Genomic DNA, 14,152 nt, shown 5'->3' with positions numbered 1-14,152 from the left:
CTGCTTTGTCGGTCGTTGAATCATAGTGGCAGGGTGTATTTGACCTGTTTGACTGAGCTGAATTGGATGTAGAGTCTATGTTATATGCATGTAAAATCACCAAAACATAAACTTGGGTCACTGTATATCACCATAATGATAACCATCTACTTTACATGCCAGCGCGCGTAACACAGCTTTCATGGGCCATAGAAACTTTGAAGTTTCATCTGTAACCATCTTTAATGAACACTAAGGACCATCGAAGACATGAGAGTATCATGAATATTAGTGCCAAGTTTCGACACGTCTACATACCGACTTTCTGTTCGATGACGGGCAACTTGCTTGGGTGTCGCTTCGTTGACTCAGATTTTGTCTTCGCGGGGCGATCGCTGTTGCTTGCGGACGACCTCCGCTGATCCCCCTCCTTCGTTTGATGCTGCCCCATGTTACATGGTCAGGCGGCTCACATGGGCATAAACTCACCTAGTTAATGGGGCGAGGAGAGAGCTTTTGGAAGCTTTGACACTATCCAATGCTGTAGCAACAATAACTCGTCCGATTATGCGAATTAAGAGCAGGTATTCATTGGTCTGGATATGGTTCATTCAATCAGGAAGTAGGTATCGCCATGTTTAGTCCGGATGACTATCGTTCAGCGAGGTGCGGCAGCAGTCAGATCAGGCGCAAGGCAACTTAATGTGCTGTGCAAAAGTGATGGCGCTGTTGAATATCGGGGAACAATACCAATGAGCTGATCTGTGAGAGAGGCATTTTGCAGAATCTTATTGGCTCTTTCGACCCCTTGTCGGGGTATGATAGTACAGAGATAGAAAATAAAAAAAAAAACCATAATAACATAATATTAGTGAATACAATTCTTGTAGATTATACATAATAACACAAAGATATGTACACGTAGGCTTCTCAAAGATTTCATTTCATTTCAACATACTTCACTCCGGAGACTGTTCTTCCGCTGGCCCGTGCGGATAAAAAATTAATACAACATAAAAATATATATTTTGGATTTTTTGGATTAAAAAAATCTATCCTCTAGTGATTGGTTGAAAGAGCTGCATGTGATTATAGGCATTTTCAGCTGTGTCACAATGTGGAATGTTTGACACAGCTATGGCGTACTTTCTGCAAAATGTCGTCACTATGACGAAATTATGCAAATAGTATACAAATATACTTGATTAGCCTATATACTAGTACAGGATGTAACGACGAAGTGTCGCGCATTTATTCCGTTATTGGACTTCGTGAACAGATGTCGGTAACTTACATAAGAAAGAGCAATATCGTGAACCACGTTTCACATAATTGAATCGGGAAGGAGATAATTTGGTAAAGCTATTCACAATAAAGCGGTTACTAGTCAGGCTACTGTACTTTGCCCTGAAAGTTTCTTTTTAAACTACAGGCGCTAAAGGTGACTAAAAAATACTAGGCCTATTCCATGGCCGGCGGAACACTTTTTGTGCATCATACAAAGGAATACATAAGGTGTTATAACTTTCGGCCCCACACTTTTTCTTTTTTTTTTTTTTAACCCTGAAATACGTAAGTGGCAATAAATAGAAATAGATGGAAATCTTGAAGTGTGAGCGCGGTAAGGTTATATTTTTCCACTGCAGACTTTTTTTTTTTTTTTTTTTTTTTTAGCGGAAAAAAGATGAGCTGGGGACCTTTTTTATTTGTTTTTGTTTTTTTGTTTTGCTTGTAACCACAACTCGAAATTAGGCAGAATAGTAATTGTTGTATGTGTAAGAACAAAAATGTAAACAAGAGAATGGAAAAATGTGAGGCAAGAAGATAATTATGTGGTGGATGCGATGTTGTGGAGGAATCCTACACTGACCGTACGAAGCATGCAGCGCACGATGTAAGATTTGCTTTACATACAGAAATTGTTACATTTCGGAGTGACAGTACGAAGCAGTGCACGATGTTAGAATTGCTTTGTGATGTCACAATTATATTGTTAGAAATTGTTACATTTTTTCAGTGACAGTACGATGCAGCGCGCGATGGCAGAATTGCTTTGTGACGTCACAATTGTTTTGACTAAAATTGTTACATCAGTTGAGTGCGCAATGTTAGAATTGTTTGTGATGTCACAATTGTATTGTTAGAAATTTTTTCATTTTCAAAGAGTGACGGAGCGAAGCAGTGCGCGATGTCAGAATTGCTTTGTGATGTCACAATTGTTTTGTTAGAAATTGTTACAACAGTGACAGTACGACGATGAAGCGTGCGATGTCAGAATTGCTTTATGATGTCACAATTGTATTGAAAGAAATTGTTACATTTCAGAGAGTGACGGTACGAAGTAGTGCGCTATGTTAGAATTGTTTGTGATGTCACAATTGTATTGTTAGAAATTGTTACATTTTCAAAGAGGGACAGAGCGAAGCAGTGCGCAAAGTCAGAATTGTTTTGTGATGTAACAATTGTTTGTTAAAAATATTGTTACATCTCACAGAGTGACAGTACGACAGTACGATGCAGCGCGCGATGTCAGAACTGCCTTGTGATGTCATAATTGCTTTGGAACATAATTTAACAAAGTTAATACTAGTAGAAGATACTTTTTGCAAAATGTCGTCATAAAAGTGACGTAATTTTGCAAATAGCACGCCATGGAATGTCAAACATACTGGCAACATTCCACATAGAGCATATATTGCGTGAAGCTCTTTCTTTCCAAAATATGATATATACTATTAGCAAAGTAATGTGATTAAAAATCAGACAAAAGTTTTCACATTTCAAAATTTCACTATCACCAAAACACTGGTTTTATGAGCCACAGTCACGAGTGCAAAATTTGATAAATGAATTATGTTAACACGTCACAACTGATTTGTAAAAATGCTAGAATGACAATGATACTTTTTTCTCTCTTTCGCCTGTACAGGCATTTAAAATGTTCCAGAAAAGATATGTCTTACAGCCTTTCTTTCAAAACATATAATTGTCTATACAAAAGTAGTCGATAGCGGATTCAACAATGATAAATAAAAGCAAATGAAATGTCCCATTATTCCTTGGTTGCTAGTGGAACTTTATAGAATATCTTGACAGGCGTCACATCATTATTCTTTTTATCATCGTCAGTAGCAATTATTTTTAATGTACATGTATTGTTTTAAGATTTGCATGTAATCTTTTGTTTTGTTTTATTGGTTCATGTACTTTGTGACTAAACAAAAGTAGAAGTGTCGGTTCAGGCAGCATAAACATTATCGCCCTTATGTCTGAAAGTCGATAACATCAAATCTCTCTCATCTGCTCACAGTCCGCTTTCCACTGAAACATCTTAATTACTCTTACTAACTAAATAGAGGACATCTTCTGCAGTTAAAGGTATCAAGGACCACTTAGGCCTATACTTCCTTCGAGATCGTGTCTGTTTTGTTATGTCTACATTTAATGACACTTTAAACAGAAGGAAAGTAAGAAGAGAGAAAGAAAGTATAAAGAGAAAACAAGCATTACACAGGAGTAGGTACCTGTATGTCCAAGAGAGTTATTTCATCGAGAAGGGATAAGTATTATACATAGCCCAGAGAGGACACGTGACCGAGCTCGGATAGCTGCATGGGTTCATGTTGAGCTCCAGCGGTTTTAGAAAGGTGTTTCCTACTTCAAGACCTGCTTAATATGATTCTGTATGTGAATTAAATTGCTACAAAGCAAATGTGACATCACGAAGCAATTCCGACATCGCGCGCTGCATCGTACACTCACTCTGTGAGATGTTAACACAAAATTTGTAACAAAACAATTGTGACATCACAAAGCAATTGTGACATCGCGCACTGCTGCTCTCACTTACTTTAAATTTATGGAAGACCATAAAACAACAACAACAACACCAAAGATCGTCATTACACATAGCCCTATGATCTCTTTCCTCCTCGTATTAAGACATTTTGTATTTCTGATCCTTGACCTTTGAAGTATATGGACTATAATCTACGCTGACATTATATATTTTTTTCAAAACTTAATAGAATGTCCTTGACAACTGTATATCTACTTTAAAGGGCCCTCATACACATGTTACGTACATTACGTACACGTAAACCATGATATCAGTACAACGATACAATAAGCACGCCCAAATGTGTGACCCTTATATCGCGGTGTCTCCTAAATTTAGGAAAGAATTTGTTGCAATTTCTCAAATATATAGCAAGCCAATGTCACACTTTATTTCTCTCTTGATCTCTCTGGTCACATAGTTGTACATTCTCTCTTGTAATGTTCAGGGTCATCTGTGACGTTCAGTCGTTTTACTTTCCATAACATATCATTGTAATCTCTTTATAATAATAATTATATAATAATGATCCCTTTATAAAATAATCTACATAATTATTATATATTATTATACCTTTATATAATTTTTGTATATATTACCATACTATATCCAAATATTCTTTCATTCACCTATTCATCTACAAATAACTTTATCCATCAAGCTATCCTCTAGCTCTTTATGTGCCACGTTCGCACGTCCGACTCAGTCGACGGCGTGCCAACTTCGCATATTCTGCTCAACAAACAATGCCGCGAATACAAGACCGATCGATAAACCGCTAATTACTCTTAATCCCGCGGCACAGTGGAAGCGTTTCTCGTGCTTTTGTTCCTCTCATATACGGCTTGCATTCTATGTGGTGATTGACTATCAAGCGATGTTCCCAACTATATTTGCCGGTACATTCTAAGTTTCTGTCACTGTTTATGTGCAAAAGTCATGCCTTTATGTAATGTAACAACTGGTCATTCAAAAGAAAAATTAGAAATAGATTCGTCATACAATTTATATCGAAACAAAGCTTGGCATTCCTCTTTAACTTTGACTACTATTATGCCCATCCTAACAGAAATTTGTAGAAGTTATACAAATTGGAAAAAAACAGAATTCTTTCTCTCAGCATGACTACCTTCGTGTCTCAGAATAACGTGGCACACAGGGGGTTTCCACCGTGGCACATAAAGAGCTAGTCAAGCATTCATTTCGTCTACTCATTCTTCACAAGACCATTTTTTATGTATGCCTTCATTCATCAATCAGTCGGTCAGCTAAGAATGCATTGAAGAGATGATCCAACCATTAAATTTTATTCCTCGATTGACTCACTCATCCTCCTCCGTATCTTTCCTTTAACATTGTGACACCGATCATCAAACTGACCATCTACTCACCAAAAAATCAATCATCTCCTGACTAACATATCTATCTTCCATCCATTAATCCATCTATTCTTACACCCAACTTCTTTACATATTCTATCCATCTTCCATTCATTCATCCATCCATCTTCTATTCATTCATCCAGCATCTCCCACCTCTCCTAACAATTCATCCATCTTCTATTCATCTTCCATTCATCCATCTTCCATCTATCTGCCATTCATTCATCCATCTTTCATCCATCCATTCATCTTCCATTTCTTTTCCATCCATTCATCTATCTTCCATTCATTTCTCTATCTTCCATCTATCTTCCATTCATTCATCCACCTTCCATCTATCTGCCATTCATTCATCCATCTTTCATCCATTCATTCATCTTCCATTTATTTTCCATCCATTCATCTATCTTCCATCCATCCTCCATCTATTTATCAATCTTCCATCTGTCTTCCACCAATTCATTCATCTTCCATTTATCTTCCATTCATTCATCCATCTACCATCTATTTCCATCCATTAATCCCTCTTCCATCCATCTTCAATTCATCTTTCATTCATTCATCCATCTTCCATCCATTCATCCATCTTTCATCATCTTCCATCCATTCATCCATCTTCCATCTATCTTCAATTCATTTATCTTTCATCCACCCTCCATCCTCTCGTCCATCTTCCATTAACCCTTCCCTGGATGCAACCATAACTCTCATTCCTCTAATTCATCTCCCGATTGTCCAACCCAGCCATCACTTAATAGTTGTTCATCCCTTTCTACATAACTCCATCCATCCAAGAATCAAACACTTATTAATCACATTGTCAACTGAAATGTCCACAGGTCATCAAAATTAAACAACTGAGGAATAATTTACAGGAGGCAACACTATCCATAGACAGTACATAGTCTCAAACACTCTGTGCTAGATCACGAGGGAAACTTGTGCATAAAATGTAACCCTCATGTAGTTTTAAATTAGCGAGGATTTTTGTCTTGGTGAAAGTTTCATGAAGGCTAATTATGTATTTGGAGTGTGCACATGAGTACTGCATGACATATTTTGCACTATTTGTCACAGACACAGACACACACACATGTGAAGTTTGTTAGTTATTTTATAATTCTCTGATATGTGGATTCCTCATCAAAGAATGTATTTTAGCATGACTATAATTACAGGATAAGAATAATTGATATGTTGCATATTTAACCATTCACAAATCATGTTTCATACATTCTTTGGGATAAAAATGGAGGGAAAGTAGACAAAATAACCAAACATGCACACAATCTTGTCATCAAAGTACTTCTTTTATTTTTCAAATTCACTGTCCGTCATTCCTATATGCAGCTTCTTTATCTCTCCAAATTATCATCAATTCATATTCTGAAGCACAATTATAATATTGCTGTATCTAATCCCCCCAAAACGCTATTTCCACACGTGGAATGATTATGCCTCATACGTGATACTAAAACAACTTCAGAAAGAAAAAGACAACAGAGCAAAAGTATTTGAACACACACAGCCAAGACATACTCTGTCTCACCAACAGGTGTAAATTGTGAGAGTGTGCAGTTACAGATCGACAACAGTCGCTAAATTCCACACACATCACTCCTCAAGTACAAGTAGTATATACCTGGGCCCCGTTTCATAAACCTTGTTATCAGTGACAAGTTGTGATAGTTGTTCAAGGGTACTGAAATCCTTGCATCTGATTGGCTGAGAGCTAATTTGTCACAGAATTGTGGCAGTTGTCACTGGTAACAAGTTTTATGAAACGGGACCCTGAACACCAAATGTGCTGGACAATAATTTGAGCAGTACATCTTTGACATACACTTAATAATATTCTTGGCCACCAGCAAAACCGATTCCAGGGAGTGGGAGTAACACTTTACATCACTCAGCATAATAAAGAAACTAACCAAATATCATTTCAGTGTGTCTATCCATATCTGACCTGTTTTACAAAGAGAGAGATTCAACATTCAATACGGGAAACGTATTTAATAGATGCATTACTGTGGCATAAAACTTGGATGCACATTATAGAGTTCGACATTCACGAATCATACAACCCATGAGTTCAACACTAAACAAACAAGGCCCATGAGACTGACACACTAAGCCCCCTGTGGTAATGTCAAACTACCATGGCAACAATACTCAACAGCCAATCAAAATCAAGAATTCCATGGAAGCTACCACTGGATGGCAAAGTTACCATAATAGTAACTTTTATGCAACAGGCCCCTGGGCTGTTTTTGCCTAGTGTCGAACTCATGGGCTGTACGACTCGTGGGCTGTATGATTTATGGATCTTTTTTTCAATGTCAAACTCGTAGGCTGTATGACTCGTGGGTGTCTGTCTTGTGGAATGACCCCTAAAAATCATATTGTAATGCAGCTCTTGGAGACTTATTCTGTCGTGCCAAGTGCCAATCTCTCTCTCAAACCCCCCCCCCCAACAACCCACAAATTAAATCCCTAAACATACATGCACTGAACATGATCTCATGCCATCTTGAAATGGAAAAGAGAGAAACAATAAGGATAAACTGAACCAGTCTACAATGCATTGTGTATTTCCAAACTCACAAATGGGAATTGTGGATTTGACAATACTGACAAGTAGATACTGCACATGAATGGAAACATCTAAATTGAATCTACATTCATTGGCCTTTAAGAAAAACTGCTCAAAGAGGCCTGTATTCTAAAAGCTTCTGCAGGAATACTAGTTCAACTAATATTATTCACTGAGCAGCAAAATCTCAATCCACTTTAAATTGGTAAAAACCTTTGTTGCTCTTTTCTACAAATATTCTACACTTCATTTTATCTTACTATGAAACATGTTTCATCAATTTTGTCACAAAATCAGAGGGAAATCAGAGATAAATATGAGAACCCACAAACAGACCCTACCCGTCCAGTAAACACAACATGAAGATATTGACTACTATAAAGAAATCCATATGGAGCATCACATTAGTTACACTTTTCACAATACTTCAATATTTGTTACCAAAGTTGAATATCATATCGCCTTTGATTTTTGCCTCAATATCTACAGTAGGTCTTGACAAGCTGGAAAACTACACTCACTGTACACAAGCCTGATTTATAGGTAGGCCTACCGGAAATTCAGTGAAACTGGAAACATACCAGACATTGTTTTAATAGCTTGGCAAAGCTCTTATGCACTGGCACTAAAACCCACTTTATTCCATAACAACCACAATTCAAAGAATAGTCTTACAAAGTATAAATATAACCCCCCCCCAAAAAAAAGGGAAATCCCTACATTTCCATCCGATGTGAGCAAACATTCTGACAAGTAGAATGCACGACTGTTCACATGCAATAAAGTGAAGCATGTTGTTAAGGGTGTAAATACATTGTATACACCAGCTCTGTCTCAATTCACATTCTCCTCTAACTCTTGTGATGTTAAAGTAAAGCAAAACAACAGAGGCATTTATCTCAACTTGCTGTCTAACTGAAATAAGGCAAGTACTTTCTTAAATATATGTCCATATTTATATATACACACATAAATATATCTGAAGCATCATTAGTAATGAGATATAGAAAAATTTGGAAAAATGAAGAACAAAATTGTGAAGTACATTAATGTACTAGTACACAAACGGTATGCTACCACCTGAAAATGTATAATGATATTGCAACCACAGAGTTGATAATGAATTGTAAGTAGCATTTTTCACATTTACAGGAATAGAAGAGAATAAGATATATATGACTACTGACTAGAACATTGCAACTAAGTTTTGGTCTACTTGGCCAAGACAGCAAACATACTTTTAAAGTTTGCACACTACACTGTACCATCTTCGTAACTCATCTCTAAATTTAAATCAACAATCATCCACTCAAGTTTGGGCATGAACCGACACATTAAAACACACATGACTGAAAGCATGGATTCTGTACATCTTTGTTAAAAAGAGAAAATAAAGAAAAGGCATATTAGTGAATTATGACAGCATGACAGGGGAAGAGTTCAACAGTCTAAAAAAAATATGTAGAATTGGCTGAGATTTCTTCTCCTAAGGAAACAAAAACAATTGCAGATACAGGAAGTCTGATTGCCTTCTTTTCATCTTTTTTTTGTTGTTGTAAGTGACAGTGTATCATGTGAACTACAAATGACATTGAAATGCATTAACTGTCACTGCCCAAGATGACTATACTATCAAAGTGGAAATTTTTCCATGACTACCTTTTTATCTACGACCAACTGCAATACACATTGCTTGCTTTTGAATAGAATTTCACAGATGAGTATGTTTGTACAGAACTGAACATTTTCCAAAAGATTTGCATGCGGTCATTTTCCCAGCAGTTCAGTCCAGGGTGTAATAAAAACAAACAAACAAACAAACAAACATAAAACTTTCACATGGTATATTAAGCCATGTTTGCAGCAGCACACACACTGATCTACAGTTGTTGGTTGCTTTCGTATTGTCTGGCACCTTTACGCTTCCTTCCTCTTTCATCGAATCAACACAGAGCAAAAAAAAAAAAAAAAAGGGGGGGGGGGGCGAACAGAATTTGTGAAAAGAAAAGAGAGAAAAAAAAATACAGCTGCAATCCACACTAGTAGCAATTCCATAAAATCCTGTTTGATGTAGGCTATTGAGGACACAGTCTTAATTCACCTGGGCATTGGAAGGAAACTGTCTCGGTAATAGTGGATCACTGTGCTAGGAACGACGATTGTGATGGTAGATGCAACAATGAATGCAGGGTCAGGATGGACACTTGTCTCATGGACTGTAACTTCTCGTTGTGGGTTGATTAGGATATTGCTGTGAGCACTTAAAACAGAAAGACAAATTCTCACCAGGTTTCCATTTCTTACTAACTATTAAAAGGGAAAGAGTTCTTGTCCTAACATTTAAAAGCAGTACTTCTTGATAGCAATTCCATCCATTGGATATTTTTTTTCCTTTCCTTTTTACATCGGAAGACTGCAAAAACAAAGTAAACTTCCTCTAGAGTTGGAATTTGTGCAGCTGCGAAATGAAGCAATATTTGGCCATTAGGAAACGATTTCCCGGTGCGCAGCAAAAATATTATGTGTCTTGCTTACTCAGAATTGTTGGTGATGCGGACCTCTTCCGTCATTCACCTCAAGATCCAATGGAATAAGTCCTAAAATTAGCCCTAAATTCCACCAAAAGCTTCCAGGAAAAAGGGGAGTTGCTATTAGCCCCTACTTCCATAGACTTGCATTCCCTACACAAGAGAAGAACCTTTCCAACTTGTGCAATGCCATACTCTATGGCATGTTATCTTTACAGGGGGTCATTCACAAGTTTATGTCTCAAATATTTCTTATTGGAAGACGATCAGGAGGGCTTAGACGCATAGCATCTAAATATGTCATGGCATTTTCTGGAGTTCTTTATGATTTGCATGGCAAGATTCTTGAATAGGATGATTTTCAAGCTCTCTTATTCATTGATTCATGTATATCCCGAATTGGTCTAGAGTGGATTCAATGTGGAAATTGGACAGCAGAAAAAAAGGGACATCATGAGGATGACTTTGGTCTTAAAGAGTTCAAAGAGTTAATGATAGCATGGAGAGACTCAGGCAGTAGAGATATTGGTCTCTCTAAATTTGACATTCTAACCAAATGGAATCAGAGACATTGCTTTGGCAAATGAAAGTAGGGACAGAAGAGTTCAGTTTGCCAGACGAGGCAAGACAGAAGTTTTCACGCACTGACACATATTTACTACTTGGTCGTTACCGCTTCTCAATGAGTTTGCTCTTCCATGCAGGGTGGATGTCAGTTTGCACATGAAGTTATTCTCATCAACTGTGAAATTTCAACATCATCACACAAGAATCGTGTGCAACTGCTACCTCCACAATAAATCCTGCCCACATCAAAAGTGAAGTCATGTCATAATTGCCAAAATTTATCATCATGCGCCAGGCCCATTCTTTTCTTTTCTTTTTTTTTCTCTATTGACATGAAAATGAACCTGACTCCATACAACCATTTTCTTACTCAGCACTGGGTGCCCATCACACTGAACTATAAACAAGAAACTGAAAGAATTCCATACAAATCTTACTCAACTTGGTTGTTCATATGATGAAAATATCTGAATCCCTTACCCCCCCCCCCCCCAAAAAAAAAAAAAAAAATCAATCTACTGAATTCCAACACATAAGTATAAGACAAGTCATTTAGCACGTATGAAGCCAGAATTTGGATGGTCAATCATCCATAACTCTGTTGTCCTAAAGTGACCATGACCATCACAGGTTCCCTTGACCACTGCCTCAGTTGGTCATTCACGTCCATGCCAAGCACATAGGTGCTTTCTACTGGACGTGGAAGGACAAGACAAATTGGACGTCTCCTTATACAGTAACCCCAAGAAGCAATCCAACCACGCTGATATCTCAGTGCACCTGCCTTCATTTTGTTCTTTTGGTTTTGTTTTCATCTTCTCTGATCTGGTAACCCACCATCAAACTGCACTGCTGCGGTTGCTTTAATTTTTACCTCCTAGATGATTAACATTGCTGTTCTCACATAAGTTGTGTGACTGATGACATGCATACATCATACAGCTTTGCACCAAGCCCGGTTTGTGCCGAACTACTTCCTGAAAGGCAGTGGTGCTGGCCTGACCCAATGATTACATACTCTTGTGAATGATTGTGCCGTCAGGAGAGAGTCAAAGGTCAAAGGTCAACATGTCTCACTCGGTGAGAATAATGCCCCATAGAATCAAAATTAAAACCATCTCAGATGTAAGCAGACAAACATCAAATATTTTTTTTTTTCTACATTCACAATATCCCATCTTGATCATCTGCAAATAAAATTGCTCTGTTACAATTACATATAACAGATAAATACCATCACGTAAAAAAACAAAAAGAATGAAATAAATAAAAAGCAGTAGGCCTGATATCAACGCTCATACACACATATTCTCTCACTTTGCTGCAAAAGGAGTAATATATAATCATTTCCACTCAATGGCCGCTTCATCTGGTAAAATAAAAACAATATCAATATTAGCAATCATTGTAGTATGCATCATACGAAACATATGATGGTCAATACATTGTACACATGGCGGCAAGCCAAAACCCAATGGTCCATACTTCATCACTGGCCATGAAAGCCATCATGACTTCACTACTGTACCACACACAAGGTATTCAAACTGATTAACAATACATGTGACCTGAACACTTTTATGCACACAGATGATGATATACCGTATATGCCATATATTTCGCAAGGTTTATAATTGTCTTGAATTTCGAGAGTCAGGTACTATGGGCGAAATGTAACAGTACACGCAAATATCAACTCTTGACCGAACATTAAAGTGATGTGCAAGCGTACGATTCTCCGTCAATTGCTGTACTCCACAACTGTGAGTTTAACCACTCAGCAAATTGTCGGGAAGTCCCTATCCACAGAAAATTAGACTCGCTAAATATATGGCATACATAGTAAAACCCTTCCCCAACTTCCCAGTATCTTTTGGTTACAAAAAAACTACGAATCCTGCAAAAGGAAAATCAAATCTTCACTAGCCCTTGTCTTGATTTACTCTGGCAGTCTTGAACGGTTTTGTTTTCCTTTGAATGCCGACTCACATAAACGCATCAAGGACATACAGATCTTGCCCAGATTCATGGACACATGATGGAAGGATAAAGTGGAGTAGACAAGAATTAAAAAGAAACTACACCTGAAAAATTACACAAGCATTTGCTCGCAAAGTCATTTGTAATTTCTATTTTAACATATGAAAGAAAATAAGCATAAAGAATTGAAGGAATTTATTTCACTATAAACATGGTCAAGGGTGCCTCCCTTTTCTGATTCATGACAGCAAATTGCTATTCAACTCTGTATGTATAAAATAACTAGTGACACATGATTGGACTGACAGTATCAACTTAAGTACAATCCCCCCCCCCCCCCCCCCCCCACCGTTTTCAGGCAGCTACAAATCTTATTTCAAAGGAGTATTTTCATATATCTAAACTTCATTCCTCTTTTTCAGAACTATAAATATGAAGTTTGTTATGTTCGCATTTCTTTAATAAACACAGAACAAACAGGATACATCAACTTGACTTGAGGTATGAAGAAATATTTTGTTACTGCAAACACACTTGAAGGGGAAAAAAAAAGTATTCATCACTATTCTTAAGTAGGGACACCCATCAATAGCACCTTTCCTTTTCCTGTTTTTTTAATTGTGGAATTTTAATTAATTGTGGAATTTTAATTAATTGTGGAATTTTAATTAATAGTGCTTTGTACGTAACAACTATAACCAATCGCATGTTGTCCGGCTTCAATTTCATATCTGGCAGGGGAACAAACATGACTAGAATCTTACAGCAATGACATACTGAGACCACTTTCAAGTTCTTTTGATATATAAGAGATGAAGCTTTTTTCCCACGACTGCCTAACACATATTTTTTGATTTCCACAAAGGAAAAATAGGAATGTCTCTCCCTTTGTACCCCCCCCCCCCCAAAAAAAAAAAAAAAAAAAAAAATCCTACAGAACACTCCTACAATGCTTTCACCAGAGTTGGAAAAAGAAATACAGTGGTCATTACTGGCATGATAAAGAAAACTTCATATATACTGTCATAATTCTTTCATAACTCTACATAAACTTCATGTGTCTTTTCATGCAATCTCAACACATTTACATTCATCTCGGAACTTACACTGACAAAGGACTCATTTACATGGAATGATAACATGTGTAAGACATGAAATCTGTCTCACCACACCAAGCTGAGTGCCAGTCAAAAAGATCTGCATTAACTTGACCGACCTCAGAGCATTAAAGACTCTCTGCTTCTCAGCACGGGAAAAATGGGATTGAACGTTATTTCCAGCAATG

The 14,152-nt window shown here is 37.3% G+C and overlaps 1 protein-coding gene across 1 annotated transcript in view; it reads right to left on the bottom strand.

The window, feature by feature from the left end:
• The window catches only part of LOC139722810 (uncharacterized), a 122,933-nt gene extending 122,333 nt beyond the window's left edge, over window positions 1-600 (bottom strand). Inside the window, exon 1 of the mRNA XM_071634100.1 lies at window positions 298-600. Coding sequence (XP_071490201.1) covers window positions 298-430 — 133 coding nt within the window. The 5' untranslated portion in view covers window positions 431-600. The remainder of the gene's footprint in view (window positions 1-297) is intronic.
• Window positions 601-14,152: the final 13,552 nt, after the last annotated feature.

Source organism: Diadema antillarum, unplaced genomic scaffold (genome assembly GCF_040938485.1).
Source record: "Diadema antillarum isolate AM-2024a unplaced genomic scaffold, OU_Dant_1.0 scf00000172, whole genome shotgun sequence".
NCBI classification, from domain to species: Eukaryota; Metazoa; Echinodermata; class Echinoidea; order Diadematoida; family Diadematidae; genus Diadema; species Diadema antillarum.
The sequence above is the reverse complement of the archived record's forward strand: the minus strand, read 5'-3'. Positions and strand labels throughout refer to the sequence as shown.